We start from the raw sequence: 27,911 nt of genomic DNA, 5'->3' as shown, positions 1-27,911 counted from the left end.
CTCAAATCAATGTTTTCTTGCAGTATTAACCTTGTATCCTAGAATTAGCGCAAATTGGGGAAAAAATTAGTGTACGTTATATCGAAGCAAAATGTACGTTATATCGAAGCACAAAAAACGAAATTACTTTTTCGTGAAAACTCATGTTTTTCATTATTGGTTTTGTGAATTTCATCCAAATCATTATTAGCGGTTTATTTCACGTCGAAATCATCATTATTAGCATAAAAAATATTATTTTTTTCTCTGCTTCGAACGTACACTTCGATATAACGTACAAAGAGAAAACTTTTTTGTACGTTATATCGAAGAGTACCTGTATTTTGATTTAAAAATTTTTAATTCCATCGTGTTTATCAGACGTTTTTCGATCGGAAAAGCTTAACTCTCCTAGGTAATTTGAGTCGTTCCTGAGTTATAGCGTTTTTAAGCGAAGATGTTCATTTTTTTCATATAAAATATCATATAAAATCATGTGCAGTTATCTAGTAGATCTAAAAACTGGTCGCAGTGACTTCTATACCCAACAAGGAATAAAAAAAATGTGCAGTTTATAAATTTCGTAAAAAAAATTGTTCGATGCCATATAAAGATATTTTGTGCTGATTTGAACAGTATCGAGTATAAAAAGGAATAGAAAAATGTGACAGTGTTGCCAGTTTACCTGTTTTTTATTATACCATGGAACCTAACCTTCAAGTGTTTGACAATGTACAGGTTATTCTGACAAATCGCACCATGTTTGTTGCAAGCTGTGTAAGCAAGATAAAAACAATACACATCTTCTCTAACGACCTTTTCTTCACAGACAAACAGACGTAACACCTAGAACAATTTTCGTGAAAATCCATCCGCTAGTTCACAGTACCATCACCAGCACAAAATATCTTTATATGGCATCGAACATTTTTTTACGAAATTTATAAACTGCACATTTTTTTTTATTCCTTGTTGGGTATAGAAGTCACTGCAACCAGTTTTTAGATCTACTAGATAACTAGATTTTATATGATATTTTATATGAAAAAAAATTAACATCTTCGCTTAAAAACGCTATATCTCAGGAACGACGCAAATTACCTTGGAAAGATTAGCTTTTCCGATCGAAAAACGTCTGATAAACACGATGTAATCAAAATTTTTCAAATCAAAATATACGTATTTTGAGAAAAATCTATTTTTAGTTTTAAAATTGAAAAATATGATATAAGGCAACACTGTATCAAAAAAATAATATTTTTTCTGGATTCCCTGAACGATTTTCTTCAAAAAAGCCTAAGGTCGAAAATGTGTATGTGCAATCGTTTCAATGATAAAAATAAAAGAAAGAGAGGATAATTCTCATATCGGTCAAAATGAGGGGTGCTGCCACGGGCCGAGGGGTGATCCGATCGGCACCAAAATTTGGATTTTTTTCTTTTTCCATCTAAACAAATGTTTCAGCCAAATTTGGTTCAATTCCGTGATGGTCACTCGCAAGTTTTCACATTTTCTCGGTCACTTCATATGGAATGACCCATAAATAAATAAAGTTAATACCACAAAAATTTCATCAAAATCGGTTTAGTATTGGCGCACATATTGTCGATACAATAAAAAGTGATTTAGGAAACTTGGGCATCCCTTTAAAAAATGTGTAGGCTACAACTTTGTTGTTAGCTCGTCAACACGTATGAAAATTTTACTGCAAGTTCTCAATGTAAGGCATAAAAAGTGGTGAAACTTCCATTATAATTGGTTCAGTAAATAAGTGTGCACTATTTTGAATGTAAAACTGGCAACACTCTCCCGATTTGTATGAAACTTTGACAGTATAGTATTGTTGTGGTCAACCGTTTTGTGAAATTTTCAGCCATTTTGGTTAAATACTTTCATACTTAGAGCAGTTGAAATTCCGCTATGCCAAAAACCACAACTGCTTATTGTGACATTGTGCTACATATGGCTAGAACATTTAAACGATTTGATCAAATTGAATGAAATTTTGACACAATACTTCTACATACATACTTAACACACCGACAATTTTTCATTGAAATCGGTTCAGTATTTTTGGCTCTACAGTTTTAGCAAAATCAGAGATATTTTTAAAGTGTTCGTTTACCCAAGTTTTTCAAATGGCAATTCTCTTGTTTCGACGATATCTTCGCCATACACATAATGCACAATTTCTGGTAAAAAAGTCAGTTATGTTGGAGGACGTAATCAAAAGGTATACATTATTTTGTGCGTCTCACTTTTTTTGAGTCCAGTCTTTATTTTTTTGAAAAGTGATGGAATGTGTTAACTTTACATAACTTTTTTAGTATAAAAATCATTGAATACATTAAATTTAAGGCATGATACGTAAGTTTAGTTTAATATCTTTAATATCATCCATGGAGAATTGAAATTGAACTAAAGATGACGGAAATATTGTACGTTGCAAGAAAAGCACAATTATGGTGACTACTTTCCAAGGTCTTCAATGATGGACACAATTTAATCGCAGTGCCAATGCCACGTGCAGTCGCAGCAGTCATCACATCACCCGGCCATGTGGCGACCATTTTTCAAAAATTATCAAAGAGCGCTGTGATGGAAAATTTGAAAACAGGTCTTTTTTCTAAGGCGACTGTCTCGCGCGTATCTCTGCCTGCGGGTAAAAGTAGTCGCGAAAGTAGATTTTATTTTGATTCGTATAATACCTTCAAACCACTTTTTCATGGTTTACTAAAGTGACCCCAAACTTTTGGTCGATGACATCAAGAGATAAATTACTTAATCACTATTTGCCTTTCTAGTACATAGCCTTTCTATATGTTCACTCAAAAAAACAAATTTTCGATAGAAGGCTCGGAGAGTAAAGTCACATATACCAATCAACTCACTGCAACGAATTGAGACGATGTCTGTGTGCAATGTGCATGTATGTATGTGTGTATGTTTGTGTACAAAAACGGTCTCTTACTTTAAAGGCACTTGCCATTGGTCAATTATTCTAATTATAGCTCAAATAGAACCAGAACCATATCGCATTACTGGCAATTAAAAATGGGATAGATCTGTCAAGGCGTTCTGGAGTTATGGTCATTTCAGTGATCCAGACCAGCAGCGCCGGTAGAACTGGCTGTATATAAAAAAACTAAATTAAAGCCCTATTATGCTACACAAGTCTGTAGTCCAAAAATGGCGTTCAGAATATCCAAGATGGCGATCTGAAATCCAAGATGACGGCTCCAAATTCAAGGTGGTGGCTATAAAATGGTGGTTCAGGTTCTTTAACCATTCTATATGGATATACTTGGTATGGGAAAGATATCTGGGGAGTCCAAAAATGACGTCCAAAATATCCAAGATGGCGTTCTAGAATTGAAGCTGCGGCTCCAAATTCAATTTAGACTTGTCTTTATGAGACTTTCATACCTTGGCTGATTCGTCTCTCCCAAAATTTAAGATGGCCGCTGTTTAATGGAGTTTTAGGCTCTCTAAAACCATTCAATATGGGTATATCTAGTAAGGCAAAGAAGTCTGGATTCCAAAAATGGTAACCAAAATTTCCAAGATGCCGGAGTTAAATAAAAGAGACGACTCAAAATTCAAGATTGCGGCTTTTTTTAGAGTTTAGTGCTCAAATATCAAATGTAGATAAACGATATGATTTGGTTGCCATGAAATGAATTAAAGATAAACGTATGAAAGTACGACATTTATGAATATGTCACTTAAGTTTTGTTGAAATTAGTTTTCGAAGGCACGAGAAAGGCACTAGGTGGATTCATTGTTTTTTTTCTAGATTTCTTAACTAAGTTCGGTAAAAAGCAGTTGAAATCTGATAGAAATAAGATGTTTTGCCGCTCGCATCTTAAAATTTGATTGACCCAATTTCCAGCGACAGTTCATTTTTTTAATATTGCAATTTTTGGTTAAGTTTACATATAAATATTTTTGTAAAATAATCACCTAAATAACGTTTAATGTTTCTTTGACTTATTAAAAAAAATTTGTAGCGGTAATGCAGAATTATGACCGCCATAATGTCCACCGAATATTTTTCGAGAAAGGTCGTTCATTTTGAGAAATTCTAGTTTAGATGCTTTTCGCCATAGAAAATATCATGTGTTTACTCCTGCTGACAAACTGTGAACATGTGGGTAGTCCATTGTTTCGGACATGCTTTCCGTGATGCCTTTGGACATTTTTTCATCAATGTTTTTCGGAACTCTGTCGGCTATTTCTTTAGGGAATCTTTCAGTGATACCTGTGAAAACTCCTAGCTTACAGAGTTTTCTTTGATGAATTTCTTCAGCATTTTTTATGATTTCTTCAGTCAATTTTTTAGTGAAACCTTCAGTAATGATTTTAAGAGATCATATGGCGGTCTCGTTTAATTTCTTTTGGCAATTCCTTCGGAACTTGTTTCTTCGAAATTTTCATGAAAAATTTCATGAGCCACTTTGAAAATACATCTCAAGCAAACAGCTACCATCGAAAACATCAATGAAAATTCCTTAGATTCATTTTTTGGGTATTTCGCAAGCAGTTTTTCGAAAAATTTCTTCGGTTTACTTCCTGTGACAGTTCCTAAGAGAATTAGAAATTGCTTCGCCAATTCCACTTTCAGGTTCTTTCAACTATTCCTCGCTAACATAAAGAAAAGTACCATCGTTGGGGGGTGAGAATGGGTCAAAAATGCATACTTCCACATTCATTGTTGAATTTCTTTCGATTCTTTGCATGAAAAAGTCCCTTGATCAATGGAATGTGGTCTTTTTTCTGTATTAACGAGATTTTTAGCTCTAGGCTAGTTCATCTCGGAACCCACGCTTTACTTCCCTGGGATTCAATCCCAGCCCCAGGTCCTCGGCGTGACTGTCACGTGATCATCGGTTATGCAAGCACTAATGATAAAAAAATTTTTGCAGTCAGTTTTCCTAAAAACCACAAGTGTATAAAAATTGACTAATTCTTACTCCTTCGAGGGGGTGAGAATGGGTCAAGGGAACCGAATTGGTTCCGCATTGACAATAAAGCAAGTTAATTAAGTTCTAGTCAATATTGATACAACGTACCAATACTATATGATGGCTATGAGTTTGAGATTCTAAAAAGTATTCATCCACCTAAAAGTGTGACGTTTAATTGGGCTTTAAAAGTGATATTTTGAAAAGCCTTATTTTCAAGCTTTTTTTCGATGATATATCAAAAATTACCTAATTGCTCTAGAAACCTAATTTTTCGACAACAACTGTTGGCAACTACGAGGATGGCACCATAAAGTTTTTGATTCGATTTTCGCAATATTTGATGATATATCTCGGATAATGTTTTGACCCAATCTCGCCCTTTTGATCCATTGTTAACCCCAACAACGTAATCAATATATTTAATAAACGTTTTGCTCAAGAAATGATTTGGCAAAACAAATTCCTCAGTAATGGTAAAGTGTCGGTAATAAATAGTAATGATAATTAAGGAATGATAATGTGATATCGTACTATCTATAGATGAAAAAAAAAGTCGCCTCTGATTTAAAATAATGAATGAATCAAAAAGATGCATTTGAAATCACTCTTTCTGCATTAACCTAAATAAAACAATCACAGTCGTCATTTAATTTACGTTTTCTTCAGCTCATTAGTTTGGCAATGGCTTCCAAGCTCTTCCCTTTGGTTTCCGGAACAACAAGCGCAACGAATACTGCACCCACCAGGGAACAGACCGAGAACAGCATCATTGTGCCATGCATTCCAAGCACGTCGAACAGCGTCGAAAAGTACTACAAAAGTGAACACAATTAGCTTTTATTCGTTTGCTGTTTTCTTTCGGTGGCGGAAAATAGTTTCATTTTGTCGGAAAAATTAAGTTTCGTTTCCCGGTCCCTACATATATTTAGACACGAAGTTGAAACTATTCCTAACCGCAGAACAAATCAAATTTTAATTGGTCAACTTTCATCTTACCTTGATTGCAACGAAGGCAAAAATCCACAAAATCCCCATGCAGAAGCTGATGGCGAATCCTTTGATCTGGAAACCCGTTGCCAACACCGATGCAACGTGAAATAGCATGGAAAAGACAATCACATTAGTAACGGGCTGGCTAGCTGCTCACATAACAGATGCTGAGGTTTTCTAATCGCCTCGTTAAACAAAAAGGGAATCATCAGAAAGAAAGAGCACTCATCGTAGGGTACGTACCTTTTGTGGCATCACCTCGGCCAAAACCAGGAACGGCAGTGTTAGGACACCCACCGAACCGATGAAGATGCTGAACGAGAAGCACACCAGGGGCAACCAGTCGAAGGATTCCACGTTGTGACCGAGACTTTTGGCATAGGAGAACCCGGCAAAGATGGCCTGCCCAATTGCTATGCCACCGGCCGAGATTATCAGTAGGAGCTGGAAATAATTGGGAAAATGTATTATTACATTTGCTGATATCCAATCTTGTGCGGGTTCATAGAATCAAATAAAAAAAAAACTGTTGAACGAATTTCTGAATATTGTGTACGGTTCTGATCTCAATTTGTAGGTTAGAGGAGATTTGAAATAATTAGTTCTAGGGTAACCTGGGGTAATACGCACCCCGGGGCAAAATGCCCTCACGCTATTTCATTATATAAGTTAAGTGGCATCCGTTGCAAGCAAACTAGACGTAAAATTGAGCCGGACAAGCCCAAAAATGCAAAGAATATTTGAATGAAAAGCGTGGAAAACGATGATTTTCCACATTTGGACAGATTGTCTAAATTAAAGTGCACGCAATTTAAACAATTGCGCGCTGATTATATGGAATCAACCTATTACACTGGAACCTCTTTTTATGCACATGGCTGGGACTGCATAAATTAAAAATGTGCATAAATTAAAAAAGGCATAAAAAGAGGGAAATTTATGCATAAATTAAGTTTGGGCTTAAATTAGAAAATCTAGTTTGCGAGAACAGATCTTGCTCCTGGGCAGATGAGGTGGGGCTAAGGGGGTTTTCAGAATGTTCCCAGAGAGCCCAAAAAGGGGGTTCCAAGGGGCTTCAGGGGCATTTTAAGGGGTTGTTTCGGGGGGTTTGAGGAGCCTTACAAGGGTGTTCTGTCAAGATTTTTTGGTGTTTTCATGGGATTAAGGAGAATTCTGTGGTATTTCAATAGTATTAAGTGGGTTTCAGGGGCGTTCCAAGGGGCTTTAGGGGCAATTCAAGGGATCTCAGGAGACTTTAAAGGGCGTTGCATGAGGTTTGAGGGGCGATTAAGGGTATTTCAGAGTCTGTTCTAAAACTTCCTGAAATGCCTCAAAAATCCCCCTTGAACCCCCCGGCGACCCCATGTAACGCACCTGAGAGGCTTCGAAACCCTATAGAACTTCTTCGTAACGCTACCGTAACGCCTCTGAATCCCCCGAAAATGCTCTGAAACGTCTTGAAATGCCTCCAGAATCCCTTTTAAATCCTCGGACCCCATGTAACGCACCTGAGAGGCTCCGAACCCCACGAAAACTCCTCGTAACGCTTAAGTAACGCCTCTGCATCCCGCCGAAAATGATCTGAAACGTCTTGAAATGCCTCCGAAATCCCCCTTAAACCCCCTCGGACCCCATGTAACGCACCTGACAGGCTTCTAACACCCTGAAAACTCCTCCGTAACGCTTCCGTAACGCCTCTAAATCACGCCGAAAATGGTCTGAAACATTTTGATATGCCTCCAAAATCCCCCTTAAACACCCTCGGACCCCATGTAACACACCTGAGAAGCTCCGAACACCCCGAAAACTTTTCCGTAACGCTTAAGTAACGCCTCTGCATCCCGCCGAAAATGCTCTGAAACGTCTTAAAATGCCTCCAAAATCCCCCTTAAACCCCCTCGGACCCCATGTAACGCACCTGAGAGGCTCCGAACACCCCGAAAACTCGTCCGTAACGCTTTCGTAACGCCTCTGAATCACGCCGAAAATGCTCTGAAACATTTTGAAATGTATAAAAAAAATCCTCCTAAACTAAATCCCCTAAAAACGCCTCCATAACGGCTTTGAAACCAGCCTAAAATGCTCTGAGACTCCTGAAATGACTCCGAAATCCCCTTAAGACCCACTCGGAGCCCATGTAACGCACATGAGACCTTCGGAAACACCCAAAAACGAACCTGTAACCTTCCTTTGCTCTCATCTGTAAACACCCCCGGTCGCCGTTGCAATAGTTCCTGTCATTATTAAATATTCTTATGCACAATTTTGGTTCTGAGTAGCTCTCCCTCTTTTTATGCAGGGCATAAAAAAAGGTGCATAAATTAAAAGTGCATAAAAAAAACATGCATAAAAAGAGGTTTTAGTGTAACTACCATCCGCCTCCTACACCTTCCATTTGCTGCCGTAAATAGTAAGATGGAGCCGCCTGGTATTTCATTAGAATTCAAAGCGGAAAATGCCAGAGGTCGTATTGCACCACCTCAAGGTGCGTTTTGCCCCCAATAGTTTTTCAGCACCCAAAACGTAACACTTTTTTAAATTGTTAATTTGATTCGGTAAAATTGATATCACGCGGACCAAAAGTTGGCGTGTCTTAGTCAAATAAGTAAACTAACTTTCAAAACGCAAGACACCCATAAAATCATCTTAATCTTAGTTATAGGGCCACGTTTGCTTAGGGGGTGCATATTACCCCACCTTCCCCTAAACATTAAAAGATAGAATAGGGCTGTTATTGTCGCTCTTAAGTCTGGATATACTCGAACGCGTTTTCACTTGCTGAAGATTCAGGCCCTATTAGCTAGTACCAGAAGGAGTTACTGCCAGTCCACCTGCCTCGGTCTTTACCGGGGACGCCTTTCCAGCCGTGGGCTCGGATCCAACTCAGTAGGCCGACGCCACGACAGCAACGCTACCAGGATGTTCTCCCCGCGGCCACTTAATTGCTGTAAGGGTCAATTTCAACCGCAGGGCACCGGTATGGATCACCTCTTATACATACATATACATTTATTTGTTCAACATCACATTTAACCTTCGAACGATCGCGCTGTTGTATTTTGTACAACACGTTGAAAAAATCTCGCTTTTTGTACTCAGCATTAGCGAGGTGCTGACGCAGGTAGTCAACCGCGCGAGTTACGGAAGGTTAAGACAAGACATAATCAACGATAGTACGTCACAATACTCGGTTTGTGGCTGCCGCTCTCCATCCTCTGTCGCGCCCAATGCTCACCAGGTCACGCTCCACCTGGTCCGCCCATCGAGCTCTCTGCGCTCCACACCTTCTTGTGCCAACCGGATCAGTAGCAAACACCAGCATTGCAGGGTTGTTATCCGGCATTCTTGCCACATGCCCTGCCCACCGTATCCTTCTGGCTTTGGCCACCTTCTGGATGCTGGGTTCGCCGTAAAGTGCAGCGAGCTCGTGGTTCATCCTTCCCCGCCACACACCGTTCTCCTGCACACTGCCGAAAATCGTCCTAAGCACGCGTCGCTCGAAAACTTCAAGTGCTTGCAGGTCCTTCTCGAGCATGGTCAATGTCTCGTGTCCGTAGAGGACCACCGGTCTTATTAGCGTTTTGCACATGGTGCATTTGGTGCATGGGTGAATCTGTTTCGACCGCAGTTTCTTCTGGAGTAGTAGGCCCGACTTCCACTGATGATGCGCCTCCTTATTTCACGGCACACGTTGTTGTCAGCTGTAAATTTCCGCACTACAGATTCGGCCGATTGCCGCAAAATTGCCTGCAGCCTGTTTTGGATGACACGTGCTTGCTGCCCGGTTGCTGCGATGCGAAAGAGGACGATCGTCGGCGGCGCGGTCTCTGCTGACGGACCGGCTCGAGTCTTCGTATCGCTGACGACCGACGACGTGCGCGTCGCGACGTCGCGAAGTCGCGATGTCTGATGGAGCGCGAATATTGTTGTCGCGGTTGGGTCGTGGAGTTCGATGATGCGCGAATGCTGACGATTCGCATCTCTGCGCATAGGGTGCTAAACTGGTATGCCACATCTTCCTTCTCCTCTCGACAAAAAAACACACAAAAAAAAGGTTACCATCTCCCAGCTACATATTGTATATGGCATATGAAGGCGTCTGGAATATTATTTCGACAACCTATTGATTTACTAAAACACAGGGTAATTTAATTGATTCTAGGCAAACCCACTAACAACAGAAACATTTCGTTTCCAGAATCTCAGACGATCTAATGAACCTAAGAGTCGTGTGCCAGTTATATTCAAAAATTTTACTTCTTAGCTGTTAAAATTTGCTTCTTCGAGGTCCTGTACGTTTTTTGGATAAACCTGCACTTGTTTCTCACTTGCAGAACACCGGAAGGGCCCTTTCGCATGGTTGGAACCGCATCTCGTCATTTAGAGACGACTATGGTTTGACCAAATGCATTATACTCCTCCATTACTGCATTTCTATGTAGGTTGAATATCGACTCTTCCTTCACTCTATATTAACATTCAATCATAACGTTACTCAGGATGCTTCTTCCGCCTTCGCTTGTCCTCACGAACCATAGCTTTTAATTTAGCTTTGTGATGTCTCTAGTTGCTGTCATGGTTCTTCTTCTTCTTCTTTTTCTTTGTGGCTCTACGTTCTCACTGGAACGACTGCTTCTCAACAACTTTGTGTTCTTGGAACACATTTACAATTTTAAATTGAAAAGGAGTATTTATTAATACGAACAAAGCATTTATTTGAGAATCCTTAAGGGCGGACGGGACGGTCGGGGAAATATCCGCCATTGCTCTGTTGCTACTAAGATGGTAATCTCAGATTCTACTTCATATTTTGCAACAAAAACCTATCACTGTGTATGCTCACTTGCAGTGCATATGCTGATTGTTTTTCAGCATCTTCAGTGCGATAGAACTCGAGAATACCATCTTCAAAATCGCGAGGCAAATTGTTAGAAAGAGAGGCAAGATAGGAAAAATAACACGGCGTCCCGTTTCACCTTAAATATGTCATTATTCCATGCACGGTTTTGTTTGAAACATAATTATTCTGCCGATTGTCCATGTTTCAAAATGCCCGTGTTAAGTGATTCATACCTAACAGGAATTTCAATGACATAATCTGTTGATCGATTTTAATTCGCGAATTTATACAAGTTGTTTTCAACATTGCCTTTTATTAAAAAAAATGTTACTGAGCATGTATTAGCAATCTAATTGCGTATGCCTTTGCGTGGCAGTAGTTTGACAGATTCCCCATTGAAAAACTTTAAAAATGCAAACTTAGACGTAAATGAATGATGTGTTAAAGTCTTTATATGTAGGTTCATGTACTAGTTTTATGTCCGGTTGCTACCACATTGTTGCTTTTTCTTGATTTTTTTCAACGAAATGTACCTTTCATCGTGAAACAAAACTCGCCCTAGAATATTAAATTGACACAAAATCTTTTCTAAGCGAAATCGTTCTTATTCAGATGGTTGTCCAATCGGTCCGCAATATCACCTCATAATTACAACCCTTAGAAACCACAACATGAAACATCTGGTGGACCAGTTGAGTTTTTTTTTTCGTTTAACAGAAATTTTCCTTCATCTGCAGCGCGAATCGAGTCGTCTGGGATACTCACAATTCGCCAAAATTACTAATGTCGCTACCTAATTTCAACATTATAGGACACGTTCAACTTGTGAAAGAAGCATTCAATGCTTTCCAACAACTCCGTGATTTTCGAATCTATAAAAATTGAACAGTAACTTTTATATTTTCCATAGTTTCTCAATCCGAGATACTTCTTATTTCGGTGACTCTCCAAGCACATCCGAGGCTATCAGTACACCACAAAGGCGGACGCATAATCACGTCCACTGGGTTTCTTTCTAAGGAGTCACAACAAGCTGTCGTTGTCGCAAGTCGTACGAACATGAATACACGTGAGCATCCTGTAGCTTATAGTTAAAATCAAGAAATGAATTCCCATACAATATCGACGGTAGTCCAATCGCGTCTGAAATTGCGCACACAAGTCCATGTATGCGGATTTATGAACATTGAGCTGGCACTTCTCGAGCTTCGATCTGCATCTTCTGACGGTAATCCACATGCATAAGATACTCTTCAATACGAGCACTCAATCAAAAGCACAACCACGTGCATAACGTCTGGATTTTTTTAATTTACCGACAATACTTTATTCTCGTACCGATCTTCACACTCCGATGTCGCTGTTCGTGTGTGACTTTTCCCATTTTCCCCCGGAGGAACTCCAATCGCGCCTGATCCTCATACAAGTCCATGTGTGGTTCTTTTCACTTCCCCACGGCGGAAGTTCAATCACGCCGGATCCTCACACAAGTCCATGTGTGGATTTTTTCATTTTCCCCCGGCGGAACTCTAATCGCGCCAGATCCTCACCCAAGTCCATGTGTGGTTCTTTTCACTCCCCCCCGACGGAAGTCCAATCGCGCCGGACCCTCACACAAGTCCATGTGGTTCTTTTCACTTCCCCACGGCGGAAGTTCAATCACGCCGGATCCTCACACAAGTCCATGTGTGGATTTTTTCTTTTTGCCCCGGCGGAACTCCAATCGTGCCAGATCCTCACACAAGTCCATGTGTGGATTTTTTCATTTTCCCCCGGCGGAACTCTAATCGCGCCAGATCCTCACACAAGTCCATGTGTGGTTCTTTTCACTTCCCCCCGACGGAAGTCCAATCGCGCCGGACCCTCACACAAGTCCATGTGGTTCTTTTCACTTCCCCACGGCGGAAGTTCGCGCCGGATCCTCACACAAGTCCATGTGTGGATTTTTTCTTTTTCCCCCGGCGGAACTCCAATCGTGCCAGATCCTCACACAAGTCCATGTGTGGATTTTTTCATTTTACCCCGGCGGAACTCTAATCGCGCCAGATCCTCACACAAGTCCATGTGTGGTTCTTTTCACTTCCCCCCGACGGAAGTCCAATCGCGCCGGACCCTCACACAAGTCCATGTGGTTCTTTTCACTTCCCCACGGCGGAAGTTCGCGCCGGATCCTCACACAAGTCCATGTGTGGATTTTTTCATTTTCCCCCGGCGGAACTCTAATCGCGCCAGATCCTCACACAAGTCCATGTGTGGTTCTTTTCACTTCCCCCCGACGGAAGTCCAATCGCGCCGGACCCTCACACAAGTCCATGTGGTTCTTTTCACTTCCCCACGGCGGAAGTTCGCGCCGGATCCTCACACAAGTCCATGTGTGGATTTTTTCATTTTCCCCCGGCGGAACTCTAATCGCGCCAGATCCTCACACAAGTCCATGTTCTTTTCACTTCCCCCGACGGAAGTCCAATCGCGCCAGGTCCTCACACAAGTCCATGTGTGAATTTTTCCATTTCCCCCCGGCGGAACTCCAATCGCGCCGGATCCTCACACAAGTCCATGTGTGGCTCATTTCATTTTCCCCCGGCGTAACTCCAATCGCGCCAGATCCTCACATAAGTCCATGAGTGGTTTTTTTCATTTCCCCCCGGCGGAACTCCAATCACGCCGGATCCTCACACAAGTCCATGTGTAGTTCTTTTCACTTCCCCCCGGCGGAACTCCAATCGCGCCGGATCCTCACACAAGTCCATGTGGTTCTTTTCATTTCCCCACGGCGGAAGTTCGCGCCGGATCCTCACACAAGTCCATGTGTGGATTTTTTCTTTTTCCCCCGGCGGAACTCCAATCGTGCCAGATCCTCACACAAGTCCATGTGTGGCTCATTTCATTTTCCCCCGGCGGAACTCCAATCGCGCCGGATCCTCACACAAGTCCATGTGTTGTTCTTTTCACTTCCCCACGGCGGAGGTTCAATCGCGCCGGATCCTCACACAAGTCCATGTGTGGATTTTTTTCATTTTCCCCCGGCGGAACTCTAATCGCGCCAGATCCTCACACAAGTCCATGTGTGGTTCTTTTCACTTCCCCCGACGGAAGTCCAATCGCGCCAGGTCCTCACACAAGTCCATGTGTGAATTTTTCCATTTCCCCCCGGCGGAACTCCAATCGCGCCGGATCCTCACACAAGTCCATGTGTGGTTCTTTTCACTTCCACCCGGCGGAAGTCCAATCGCGCCAGATCCTCACACAAGTCCATGTGTGAATTTTTCCATTTCCCCCCGGCGGAAGTCCAATCGCGCCAGATCCTCACACAAGTCCATGTGTGAATTTTTCCATTTCCCCCCGGCGGAACTCCAATCGCGCCGGATCCTCACACAAGTCCATGTGTGGCTCATTTCATTTTTTTCAATCAGCACTCATAACCTCTCTTGCTCTTCAGCGTCATTGCACAATCAAATAGCATTACTTTGCGAGTATGAAAAAAAAAAATCACTTCCACCAAATATGCTTACCATTTAGCTTATATTGGAATATGTTTTCGGCCTTCACAATTTATTTGCTCTTAAAACTTTAAGCAGCAAACCTGGCAGGATCACCAATGTAAATTTCCGCACTACAGATTCGGCCGATTGCCGCAAAATTGCCTGCAGCCTGTTTTGGATGACACGTGCTTGCTGCCCGGTTGCTGCGATGCGAAAGAGGACGATCGTCGGCGGCGCGGTCTCTGCTGACGGACCGGCTCGAGTCTTCGTATCGCTGACGACCGACGACGTGCGCGTCGCGACGTCGCGAAGTCGCGATGTCTGATGGAGCGCGAATATTGTTGTCGCGGTTGGGTCGTGGGGTTCGATGATGCGCGAATGCTGACGATTCGCATCTCTGCGCATAGGGTGCTAAACTGGTATGCCACATCAGCCTTCAGTAAGAATCCGAGGAAGACGAATTCCTCCACCACCTCGAAAGTATCCCCGTCTATCGTAACATTACTACCCAGACGGATCCGGTCGTGTTCGGTTCCGCCTACCAGCATGTACTTTGTTTTTGAGGCATTAACCACCAGTCCGAAAGAGGTGGGTCTGCTGTTTCCGCTTCTGTTTGTAACATTCCACGTTCTTTCGGGTCCCTTGCTGCAGTATAACCGCCCACGCTGCGTTATTCTCCTTCAAAACCGTTCTGCACTCTTCGTCGAACCATTCGTTCCGCCGATTCCGTTCCACGTACCTGATGGTGCTTTCGGCTGCGTCGTTAATGACTGCTTTCACTGTACTCCAGCAGTCCTCTAGAGGGGCCTCATTTAGCTCGCCCTCGTCTGGCAACGCGACCTCTAGATTCTGCGCGTATGCAGAGGTGACTTCCGGTTGTTTGAGTCGCTCAAGGTTGTATCGTGGCGGTCGCCGGTACCGTTCATTGTTGATGACGGAGAGTTTTGGGCGCAGTTTGACCATCACCAGATAGTGGTCGGAGTCGATGTTGGCGCCACAATTGGTTGTGACGTCAATAATGTCGGAGAAGTGCCGTCCGTCAATCAGAATGTGGTCGATTTCAGATTCCGTCTGCTGTGGTGATCTCCTGGTGTAACGATAAGGGAGGCTATTTTGGAAAAAGGTGCTACGTATGGCCATGTTATTGGAGGCGGCGAAATCAATGAGTCGCAGGCCGTTTTCGTTCGTCTGCTGGTGGGCGCTGAACTTTCCAATCGTCGGTCTGACTTCCTCATCCTGGCCTACCTGAGCGTTTAAATCTCCTATGATGATCTTGACATCGTGGCTTGGGCAGCTGTCGTACTCGCGTTCGAGCTGCGCGTAAAATGCGTCCTTATCATCATCAGTGCTTCCGAAGTGTGGGCTGTGCATGTTTATTATGCTGAAGTTGAAGAATCGGCCCTTGATCTTCAGCCTGCACATTCTTTCGTCGATCGGCCACCAACCGATCTGGCGCCTCTACATATCACCCATCTCGATGAAACCATGGATCCTGTCCAACACACCTCCTGCAGCGCTACGATGCCGAATCCGCGGTCCTTAAGTAGATCGGCGAGTATACGGGTGCTCCCAATGAAGTTGAGAGATCGACAGTTCCACGTACCGAGTTTCCAATCGCAAGTATTTTTTTGTTCGCTGGGGTCGTTGCCGTTGGTCTCGGTTCGTTGCTGATTTTCCGTTACAATGGGTTTTTACGGCTGGCTCGTAGGGCCTGACACCAACCCCCTACTTTCCGGAGAACCATACACAGAAAAAAACATTCATGTAAAATTCAGCTAGAAATAATGCACATAAAGGGAATGCTAGAGTTAGTGCATATTTACATGAGGTATCATGTACAATTACGTTACAATCGTGTAAATGTCTGCTAAGGGTCACGAAACAGGTTGTAGTCCATGATGGTTTACGCGATGGTTGGCGGAAATTTACACGATGGTAATGTGATTACCATTATATTATATCATTATATCTCATGTAAAAATGCACTAACTCTAGCATTCCCTTTATGTGCATGATTTCTAGCTGAATTTTGATTACATATTTTTTTCTGTGTAGTGCACAGTTGAGCTTTCAGTCCTTCCCTGGCACTCGGACGTTGTTCAGCCGCCCCTAACATGGGGATCAGACGCTGTTGTGAGTTGTTCTCCCTGGAGAACAGACGCTCATGTTTTCAGATGCAAACCCCTTTTTCCCTGTCAGCCTACGATCAAAGTTCCCACCGGGGTTGGTTACCCGATCTTCCCTAAGGTTGCTCGTAATTTCTGGCCGGTACCACAAGGAGATAGAGATAGGAGTTGCTGGGCAGAGGCTAGTGGATCACAATGGGATCTGAATTGCGCAGCATACCCAGCCTTTACCGTGTCGCGTGGTACTCCATGTTTGCTCTTTGTCATGCCCCTAGATTGTACTTGTGAACCCTTGGCATGGTATGGGGTCCCTTGGGGGTTGACGGTGAAACCACACGTCCCTCCCACGTGCATCAGCGGTTGTGAGCACGCAATATCATCAGTTCTTAGATTTGCATCTTAGATTCTAGGTGCATCATTATCTAACAAAAACTCAACAGTCAACATTGTAAACTACTGGTGCAATCTTACTGGATCACGTAGCTTACTACACATACATAAACACAGAAAACTGGACTAGATTCCTGTTGCAGCACAAGTTACAGGTGGAGTGCATATACAATATTTATATCGTTTTTAAAATATTTTCCATTCAATTAGTACATCAATATACAAGTGATATGAGAAAGAAAACTTTTCCGAAAATCGACTGATACAAACTGAACATGGACACAATTATAATGATCAAAATCGGATTGAATCAATTTTCACACAATACAAACCTATTTAATGTTTCCGGAAACTAGAAAACCTACCTTTCGTCCGGCCCGCTCGACCAGCACCGTGGAAAAGTAGGACCCAACCATTTGAATCGAACCAATCACAATGGCGGACATGTTCGCTGACAGTGTTGATCCCGATTCACTGAAAATAGAAGCCGTGTAATTGAGCATCGCGAAGCAACCGCAGAACTGATTGAGTGCCATCAGACTGATTCCAATCAGGAATGCTTTCCTGGCATGACCGGCCACTGGAATAGCAGAACAAAGGATCAATCAATGGTGACGTTGGATGAAAAAGTGTATAAAATTAACTTATTTGACATGTATGTACCTAGATCGTGGAATGTAATATGAGCCTCCGGTTGGTTATGTTTATCGCCGTATAATGAGTCCTTTAGTTTCACCAGCTCTATTTTAAACTCATTGGAAACATTTTCTGCCCTTGCATGATAGCCGCGGTAGAATCTGAGGGAGTTTTCCGATTTCTGGAATTTAATGGAACAGTTATTGGGGAAATAATTTCCTGGTATTCTAATAATACAACGAAATCATTTCTCCTCATTAAATAGTAAGGCGTATCCGGTATGAGTATGAACCCTGCGAGAAACAGAAGTGGGAACACCAGCAGTATCCAGGGTATCATAGCGTAGGGCAGGCAGTCACCAAGAATGTACATCAATAGAATTCCCAAGTTGCAGGAAAATACCAAAGTGGAGCCTAGCATTCCGCGGATTCTGTTGAAAATGGACATTGAAACATTGAAATCGTGAGCAATTTCAATCACTGTTGTTTCTTACCTGTCCTCAGCGATTTCTGCTATGAACATTGGAATAATCATGAAACAAACTCCACCGGAAAATCCTAACAAAAATCGCATACCCATCAAATAGTACACATTCTTCGCAGTAATTACCAAAATCCATGCAATCTGAAAGCAAAATACATTATCAATATTAAACATCACCTCATTCTCATATTTCACTTCAACGTACAATCTGCGGTATCGCTGCCAAACAAGCGGTCAGCTTTCGACCAAAGCGGTCGGCCATCCATCCGGAGACGATGTTTCCTGCAAAGCCTCCAACGCACAGGAATGCCCCGATCCACGATGCTTCCTCGGAGGTGATGGGCCCATCAGGTAAGGGAGACTCGTACGACTGGAGAACCGGTAGCGATGGCGAGGTCCAGCCGCAACAGATGCCGTAACTTATCGAGAGGAGGTTAACTGCAATATTAGAGTAGAGTTTAAGGTTTCGAATAAAAAACGAGACACAAAGCCACGTTAGTTTAGAGGTTGATTTCAATTTCACCGGATAGTGCGGTTTCCAAAAACCGCTTGAATTCATTTTAAATACATCGAGCTCCGCCTTTATGTTCCATCGTTCAGTAAATTCTTCGAAAAGAATTCTTCTTATCTGTTGAACCATCAGATACGAACCAGATCTTCACCGTACGTTGAATCCTCCATAAGGTCAGATTCAGGTCGTCTTTAATTATATAATAGTTTTCATCAAAGAAAGGTTTATGAGGCCCTAGGTAGACGAACTCCTCCACCAACTTTCGACGCGTTCACCGTGAGTCCGACCTTTCTGACTTCAAATGGCTCGTTCTTCGAAACTAGGGCACCAAATTGCATTCTGTTTGAAGTATCATCAAGGGGAAGAGTGTATCATAACAATGATTTGGCGGGGATCCCCCTATGACCCCCCCCCCCTTTTCTGCGGGGTGGATCTACGTGCGGCATGATCCATAATATTACCATATCATCATAAATTCGACGGAAAACAGCATGTTATTGTCGTTGTTAGTGACAGGATATTCTATACATGTAAATTGGGACCTGATTAGGCCAACCGGTCATCCGGTGGCCACGAAGCAGGTTCTGGGGACCTTGGAATCTCCGGTAGAAATGCCCATTTTGCGATTCCAAGTAAATCCCATCATGCGACACTTCAAATTTTGCAGAATGCCGCGCGTGATCCAGTACAATGTTTTGATCGACTCTGGTCACCCGGTGACCTCGGCACAGGTTCTGGGGACCTTGGAATCTGCGAAAGAAATGGCCATTTTTCGGTTATAAAATAATCCTATCTGGATGAATTTCTCGAGAAATTTATGAGGAATTCCTGAAGAAATTCCTGAAAAAAATCCTGGAGAAATGCCTAGAGGAATTTCTCAAGAAATTCCATGAGAATTTCATGGAAGACTTCCAGGAGATTTTTCTTTAGGATTTTCTGGAGCAATCCGATCCTTAGACTAAATCTTGGAGGAATTTTGGCAGAAATACCTATAGGGTTTTCTCGAGAATTATCTGGAGGAATTCCAGGAAGTATTTCTAGAGGAATTCCTGAAGGATTTTTAGGAGGAATTTTTGGAGGAATTCCTTGAACAATTTCTGGAGGAATTACTGGAGAAATTTCTGGAGGCATTCTTTGAGGAATTTCTTGAGAAATATTTGAGGTTTCTTTGAGAAATTTGTGAAGGAATTCCTGGAAGAATTTCTGTAGGATCTTTAGAGGATTTCTGAAAAAAATCAAGAATGAATCAACGGAGGTATTCCTGAAGAAATTCCTGGAGATATTCCTAGAGGAATCCGTGGAAGAATCCCTGTTGGAATTCCTCGAGGAATTCCTGGAAGAATTCCGGGAGAAATTCCTCTAGGATTTTTGGAAGAATCCGTTTAAGAATTCCTGGAGAAATCCTTAGAGGATTTTTTTTATCTGTATTAACGAGATTTTTAACCCTACGCTAGTTTATCTCGGGACCCACGCTCTACTTCATTCCGAAGGAAGAACTCACATTTTGCGAATTTGTCGGGAGTGGGATTCGATCCCAGGTCCTTGGCATGATAGTGAAGTATTATAACCATCACATCAGGTCCGCTCCACATCCCTAGAGGATATTTTGAAGGCATTCAGGCAGAAATATGTAAAGGATTTCCCGGTGGAGTCCTTGAAGAAATTCCTGGGGCAATCTCTGAAGGACTTCCAGGAGGTATTTCTCGAGGAATTCTTGAAGCAACATTTGGAGAATTTCTGGAGGAATTCCTGGAAGAAATTCTGATTCTTTGATGAATTTCTGGAGAAATGTCTGGAGGAACTTCTCGAAGAATTTTGAAGGAATGGAAAATCTGGAGGATGTTTTAAGTAATTTCTGGAGACATTCATGGGTGAATCCTAGGACGAATTCCTCAAGAAATTCCTGGAAAATATCCTGGAGGAATCCATTGACGAAACCTTGTAGGAATTTCTCGAGGGATTCCTGAATGAGTTTCGGGAGAAAAGTCTTTGTAGTTTTCTGGTGGAATCCATGGAGGAATTACCCCCCCCCCCTTCAAAAATTTTTGGCTGGATTTTGCATTCTGAGGGGGCGGATAGAAAAATATTTATGAAAATATCGGGATTTGATGAAAATTCTCTAACAAATCCGATGAGTTTTAAATATTTTTCAGATTAAATGCTTTATTATGCGAACCGTCAAAGAGTGGTGGGACAAAACGTGAAATAAATATTTGTAACCGCCTTATTTGGAATCACAAAATGGACCTTTCGACCGTAGATTCCAAGATCCTAAGAACATTCCGGGTGACCAACTGTTTAACTGTGTTTAACTGGATTACGCGCGGGATTCTGCGAAATTTGAGGTTTCGCATGATGGGATTTATTTGGAATCAATAAATGGCCATATCTAGCGGAAATTCCAAGGTCTTCAGAACCTGTTTCGGGTTATGGGTAGTACGCAGATCGCAAGAAATTTCTTGGCCTATCTCGATGCGTGGAAAGGCGAAGAATCGCTCAAGAAATGAGAAAGCGTCGCTTTATTTCGGACCCTAGTACGGAGATGAAACGAAACGTCAACTCAAATTTCTTGACCATTCCGGTCACGGAAAAATAATGCACTGAACGAAAATTACTTGAGTGATTTCGTTTGAAGTGCATACCTCGCATTACCAGAATCAATTAGAATCATTTTTCTTTGTTTTTCTGAATTACGCGCGGCATTCTGCAAAATTTGTGGTGTTGCTTGGTGGAATTAATTTGAAATCGAAAAATGGCCACATCTACCGGAGATTCTAAGGTCTCCAGAACCTGTTCCGGGTGATCAGAATCAATCAAAATTACTTTTCTTCGTTTTACTGGATTACGCGCGACATTCTGAGTAATTTGAGGTGTCGCATGATGGGGAATCGAAAAATTGCCATTTCGACCGGAGATTCCAAGGTCTCCAGAACCTGTTCTGTGGCCACCGCATGACCGGTTGACCTAATTAGGTCCGAAATTACATGTATAGAATAATCTGTCACTAACAACGACAATAACATGCTGTTTTCCAGTCGAAATTATGATGATATGGTAATATTATGGATCATGCCACACTTAGATCCGCCCGCAGAAAAGGGGGGAGGGTCATAGGGGGATCCCCGCCAAACCATTGTTAAGATACACTCTTCCCCTTGATGGCACCGAATGCAATTTGGTGCCCTAGTTTTGGAGAACGATCCATTTGAAGTCAGAAAGAATCGTCCCGGGTTGTTAAGGGTTAACTTTCCTCAACGTGAGTGTTAGCTCACGGTTGCTCCCTGCTGTACTGACGCAGTCATTTCTTAAGTGCTCATAGAACACTCTACTGAGAAGCAGAATATGTAACGCTTGGGAAGTTACGCCAAAAAGACGGGAATCCAGGGAGAAATCAATGATGGAATGTCAGTTGAAATCTCGAGAGTAATCTCTAAAGAAATCGGCGGAAGATTCTTTGAAATAATCTCTAAATGAATCTTAGGAGCAATTTTTAAATGAAATCTGGCAAAATTGTATGACGAAATTTCAGGAGATTTAAAAGAATCATTTTAGGGGGGAATTCCTTAAATAAATTCGAAAGAAATATCTGACAGAATCCCAGAAGAAAACCCAGGAAAAATCCTAGAGGAATCGCTGATGGAATCTCGAAAAATACTCCATATTAAGCCCGGTACGAATTTCGGGAGAAACCATTGAAGAAATCCAAAGATAAATTAGGGACGAGATCTTAGAAGGAAGTCTGAAAAAAATCCAGAGGGGTTTTCAGGAAGAAAACTTGAAAAAAACCCTGAAGTCAGGAATAATCGTTGAGGAATCTCTGATACAATTTTGGGAGTAGTACAGGAAAGTATCCCAAAAAAATCCTAAAGGAATCCCGTGAGCAATGATGGAGCTCTAGGGTGGAATCTGTGGAGCTTGGAATTATTGTGGACAAGCGGGTGACCCTAGGAAGTAACTTGTGTTTACACTTTGACGTTCACGAAGTAGTGACGCGACGACAGTCGACGCCTACTAGATTGCTTGGTGTGCATTTGGCAGACCATGTGCTACTAGCGAGCATCGGAAGTCTAGTCGAATAACAATGCAGATTCAGTACCACACAGAATCCCTGATGAAATGCCGTAAAACATCCCAAAAGTAATACAAGGAGGAATCAATCATGGAGGATTCACCGAATGAATTGTAGGAGAAATCTCCAAATGAGATAAAACCTGGAACGAGCAATCGAGGAATCCTAGAATTACCCCCGACTTACCTGCTTTGCCTCAGGGATGTTAACAATCTTTATTTGCAGTTGACACGGGTATTTCAGCCGAGGGGCGAAGTCTGCTTGTCAGATTTCTTCCAATGCTTCCAAAACTCCACATACGCCAAGAGCTCTTTATTTGAAACGTTCTATTAGATAAGAACTTAACTTTTAAAACCCACATAGAAAATATCCCAGCCAGCAATTTGGTTTCTATATCGAATTTGCTACTGAAATAGTCACACATATATAGCACCAAAGAAATCGTATTCAATGCACGAAACAGGCATATACATACTAACGTGGAAGCCATATAGAAACATATATACGATTACTGCGTTTTCATCTAACATGATTTACGATTTCTCGAAAAAATTCTACGATTTCGCCGATTTTCTCCGTCTAAATATACGATTTGCATGATCTTATTACGATTGAGTGTACCGATATACGACTCAAGATTTTCAAGTAAAAAAAAACAATTGGTGTTTGATGGGAATTGAACTTAGGTCCTTTGATTGATAACTGCGCGTTATCTGTATTGGCTATATTGCCAAGTTGGAAACAGAGAGTTCAAAGTGAATGGCATGAAACGAAAAAAAAATAGCATGATACGGTGCGAGACTTGTGGTGGGAGCGTTGTTGTTGTGCATTTAGTGGCACCAAAAGTGGTGCCGTGCAAGAGGCCCGGAATTGACATCGTTGTTGGAATCTATACATCACTTATTGTAAGTCATCTGCTGTATATAAATAGTATGAAAACCTATATATTTGGTTGAAATTATTGCTACCATGGTTGGAATGTGTCAACAACAACAAAAATACAAATTTGTGATGAATACATTTTTTTTTCTTTTTCTCCGTCATACAATTATGTAAACAAAACCATTTACGATTTCCGAGATTAAGATTCGACTATTAAAAGTGCAGTAACAATCATATGCGACTGTAAAAATCAATATACGAATTCTACGATTTCGTTCACTTCGTATACGACGCAAGTGTGACGCAAACGATCAATATACAACATTGTTATGGTTGTATACGATTTCACCGATTTTGATCATACCTTTAGGTAGCAAGCTCGATTTAGCAGATTCTTATACGATGTGAAGCGACGATTTCCTCGATTCAAAGAAATCATATAAACGATGCTAGCGAACTTGCAACTTGACACTAAGAATGTATGTTTTTTTCACGATTCTATCCGACTCTGTGCGATCCTACCGATAGTATCTCGCACCTTTTATGGTCGGAGACGACTATATGAAACAAAATCGCAATTAAAATTTAATTTGGCATGAAATGCGATTTGACGCAATCATTGTCAACAAATATACATATTATTATACGATTCTGATTCAATATATGAAAATATACGATTTTTTCCACACAATGATTTACGATATGTGGTTGGCTGGGATTCCGATTACAGGGGATACTCAAAATAACTGGGACAGGTAAAATTTTCACTTTTCAAAAAATATTCAACTCACTGTAACTTTTCGAAAAGGGCATCAAATATTCTCAAATTTTTAGTAAGTTCATCAACTAGTTGTGTATCAGTGTTTCAAATTTAGAAAAGATGGATCCATTCTACACGAAGTTATAAAGTTTCTAGAAAAGGTATAATTATTCGATAGCCAACTTTGAGCTGTTATACCTCCGGATTAAATGAACCGAATGCAATGAAATTTATATAATGAACTTTAAAAAGCAGTTGACTTGATTTAAAATTAATAATAAGAAAAAAAGTTATGGTGATTTCATTTATTCCATGTTTTTTCAGTAAATTTATCAATTTTTCATATGCATCCCATTACTTTTTCAATTTAATGCCGGCTATTCGGTTGTTTTCCTTTGAACCATAAATATATTCAATTCAATTAGAGGGAATTTATATGAACTATAATTACTATCTCGAATTTTGAAACGATGATGAAGTTTTGGATAAATTGTTGCTATATTAGAAAAATAAACTAATCGAAATAATTTTCTTTCGTGTGAAGAATTTTAAGTTTAGTCAAATGTTTTTAATAGCTCATTATATAAGTCATGAATGAACAAAATTTAATTGCATTCGGATCATTGAATCCGGAGATATAACAGCTCAAAGTTGGCTATCGAATAATTATACCTTTTTCTAGAACCTTTATAACTTTGTGAAAAATGGCCCGATCTTTTCCAAATTTTGACCACTAATACACAACTAGTTGATGAACTTACAGTAAAAATTTGAGAATATTTGATGCCCTTTTCAAAAAGTTACAGCGCGTTGAACATTTTTTGAAAAGTGAAAATTTTACCTGTCCCAGTTATTTTGAGTATCATTTGTAGGTGCAATAAATACATTTAGTCTTTATACCCACTTGCAGAAAACAGAAAATCGAAACCTTGCAGCAAAAATATTTTTTTTATGTATAAACATTTTCTGACCGGCCATGTTGTACACTGTCCCAATATGGTCGAGCTGTTGCAATACCAGAGAGAAGCAACTTCGAAGGTTTCCAAGTAAAATTCTAAAAATGATTTTAAGTAACCTCCCTGGCTAATGGGTTTCATCTCCAGAACAGATGTCAATGAAAATCATTTCAAATTTTCGACAAAAATCGGTGCCATCTTCTATTGTTACTATAAGCTCTTTATTTGATTAGTTTTAGTTAGTCTAGAGTTTAACTAAGAAAAAAATGTATTTCTGACACACAGGTTAAAAATAATGCTTGTAAATATGCAATGTAATATGTTATTACAAAATTTGATAAAAGCTTAAATTTGTTTCACTGAATTAGGATGATAGTGTGTAACCATACACAAAATATCTAGTTTTAGTGTCGATAAATGAAATAATTGTTTAAGATACCAATAAAGATTATTAAAAAAGAGGAATTCTAGCATGAATTTCGAAAAGAATTCCAGCAAGAATTGATTAAGGGATTTTAGGGTAAATCGTTGAAGAAATCTTGGCAAAAATGCCGAAAGAAATCTTTGGTAAACCCTGGGTGAAATCTAAAACACGTGGGTGGAATCTCTGGGATGATCCCGGAAGGATTTTGGAAAGGAAGTTCAAAAAAATATTTGGAGGAACCCTTAAAGGAATCCCAGAAGAAATTTCTGTGGGGATTTCGTGCAACAAAGCGTGAATGCGCTAGTGTGAAACATCAAATCGCAAGTAAAACGTTACGCAGACCGCCTCCGGTTGTTATATTTTTAACTAAGTGAACTCAAAATGATTGTTAAAAGTGTGGTCAATGAAAATTTCACCATTGTTATGTATGCTTGCCTGTACATCGCTGATATTTTTTTATAGAGACTTTACCCTGAAGGGGCATTTATCTCTACGCTGATAATATAACAGGCAATGTCATTAGCATAAGATATTTAGTGTTTCTTTTACCTTTAACAAGATTATCGATTCTAATCGAAAATTTGCTGGTAGTATAATGCAACCTTATGTTTTATTTTCCAATTTTTTATACTCAATGAATGTTTATTAAACTTTGAACTGAGTATACTTTTTTACGTATCTCACGCTGTGTCTGGTAGAAGAAATTTATTACAAAAAAATAAGCATCGCTAATTTTTACGTTACGTGAAAGTTGACGCTTCTAGCTTTCATTCAAGCCCATCATCGAAATATTCCATCGGGGGAGGTTTTTCATACAAAAATTGGGTATGTTTGTTAAGTAGAAATAGGGATTAATTTGGAACCGTTCATTTTGTATGGGGAAAAACAGTATTCTGAAAAAGTTGTTCGAGATCCCTCGGTGGATTTTTTTGAGGGACCGTGCAAATGAAAGCTGAAAGCCTCTATTTTTGAATAGCGAAAAATTTGACAATGCCTATTTTTTTGTTATAAACCTTTCCCATACACACGCCGTGATCTGACATTTACACCAATGACTACTTACGGCATAAGGTGGCCAAGTATTGATTTCGTGCACTACTCGAGGAATCCATATTTTTTGCTAGATCCCAAAACTTCAACACTTTTCCCTAATCGACAAACTTTCCACGATACACCTTGGCAACCTCCAGTGGACTGAACCCTACCTTGATCGCGATTAAGCGCCAGCAGTCCGTATCTGGTCCGGTAGTGTAATGAGCAAACACTGGCCCTGCACCGTGTGCCTACAAACAGAAGCTGTTTGAAGAGATTAGACTAATTTATGGATATACCGTTTATGGACGAATGCTTTCTTTCTGAATGCGGTGAGAATATCACGGTTCTGCTTCTGCTGCCACGTTACGGTCCGTGTGGTGTTGAATTGTGTGATAGGTGTGGCGGCTTTGCAGATATCAAGGGAAGGATATAGCCCGTAACCTTACCACGTTGCCAATGCTGGCCTGGGATCATGAAGATAATGAAATGTGCTAGTAAGTGGCAATTATAGAAATTACTCATTCGGGTGTGCGAATTTTAAGCTCGTAGCAACACACAGAATTCAATTAGTGAACAGTTTTTAATGGCTATTATGAAAACAGATATTTGCATTCAAATCATTCTGATAAATCGAACCAACCATCCATTGATTGTTGCGAACGGTTCAACAGGGGAAAGTTTGCTGGACTTTTAAACAATGTCTATCCAATGGCTAAAATGTTAATGACACATTGAAAAGAGTGTATTCTTCATAAACGGTTCTAAAACTCCCAGTGAAGAACCGGGGGGGTATTCAGTAATAGAAAAGCAAATGTTCTATATACAAATAAAAAAAAAAACATAAATAAATCAAAATCTTCCATAAATAATTGATACGTGGGCAATAAAATATAAGTCAAAAATGAATCAATAAATGAGCATGACAAAATTGGAATTTTCCAGAAATAAAACCGATTTTTTTCATAACAAATAAGAAAATTTACAATAAAAAAAATATCGAGAGAGAGCAATAAAAAATTAAAAAAATGCGATAAACGAAAAAACGAAATTATCAATAAATGTTAACTAAAGGGCAGTAAACTTAAATGCATTTTAGCCAAAAAATGGTATAAGCCATGCGGGGAAGCCGCATAGAGGATTGAGGAACTAAGGCGACAGAAGGCCGCTTGAAGTTCTGCGTCGATTCGGCCTTAGGCAAACCACAGATCCAAGAATTTGCCCGGTATAATGCAAACATCCTAGATGTTATCCCTTTTCTAGGTCCAACAAGCGATAGCGAGGACAGCAAGCAATTGCTCGGTAAATTGCACACATTGTTATGTCGTCTTTTCAGTTGCTTCAGTCATATAAGTACGATTCAGCATTTGATTGCCTCTTATTT

The 27,911-nt window shown here is 40.8% G+C and overlaps 1 protein-coding gene across 1 annotated transcript; it reads right to left on the bottom strand.

The window, feature by feature from the left end:
• Positions 1–5,504: 5,504 nt before the first annotated feature.
• LOC109433120 (facilitated trehalose transporter Tret1) lies at positions 5,505–26,876 on the bottom strand. Its single transcript, XM_062851203.1, has 9 exons — positions 26,559–26,876; positions 18,099–18,331; positions 17,904–18,034; positions 17,648–17,840; positions 17,438–17,591; positions 17,140–17,354; positions 6,180–6,380; positions 5,943–6,008; positions 5,505–5,758 (listed from the first exon to the last, which is right to left on the bottom strand). The coding sequence occupies exons 1-9, from the start codon at positions 26,605–26,607 to the stop codon at positions 5,609–5,611; spliced, it is 1,392 nt and encodes a 463-aa protein (XP_062707187.1). The 5' UTR covers positions 26,608–26,876; the 3' UTR covers positions 5,505–5,608.
• Positions 26,877–27,911: the final 1,035 nt, after the last annotated feature.

Source organism: Aedes albopictus, chromosome 2 (assembly GCF_035046485.1).
Source record: "Aedes albopictus strain Foshan chromosome 2, AalbF5, whole genome shotgun sequence".
In the NCBI taxonomy this organism is placed as follows: domain Eukaryota; kingdom Metazoa; phylum Arthropoda; class Insecta; order Diptera; family Culicidae; genus Aedes; species Aedes albopictus.
The sequence above is the reverse complement of the archived record's forward strand: the minus strand, read 5'-3'. Positions and strand labels throughout refer to the sequence as shown.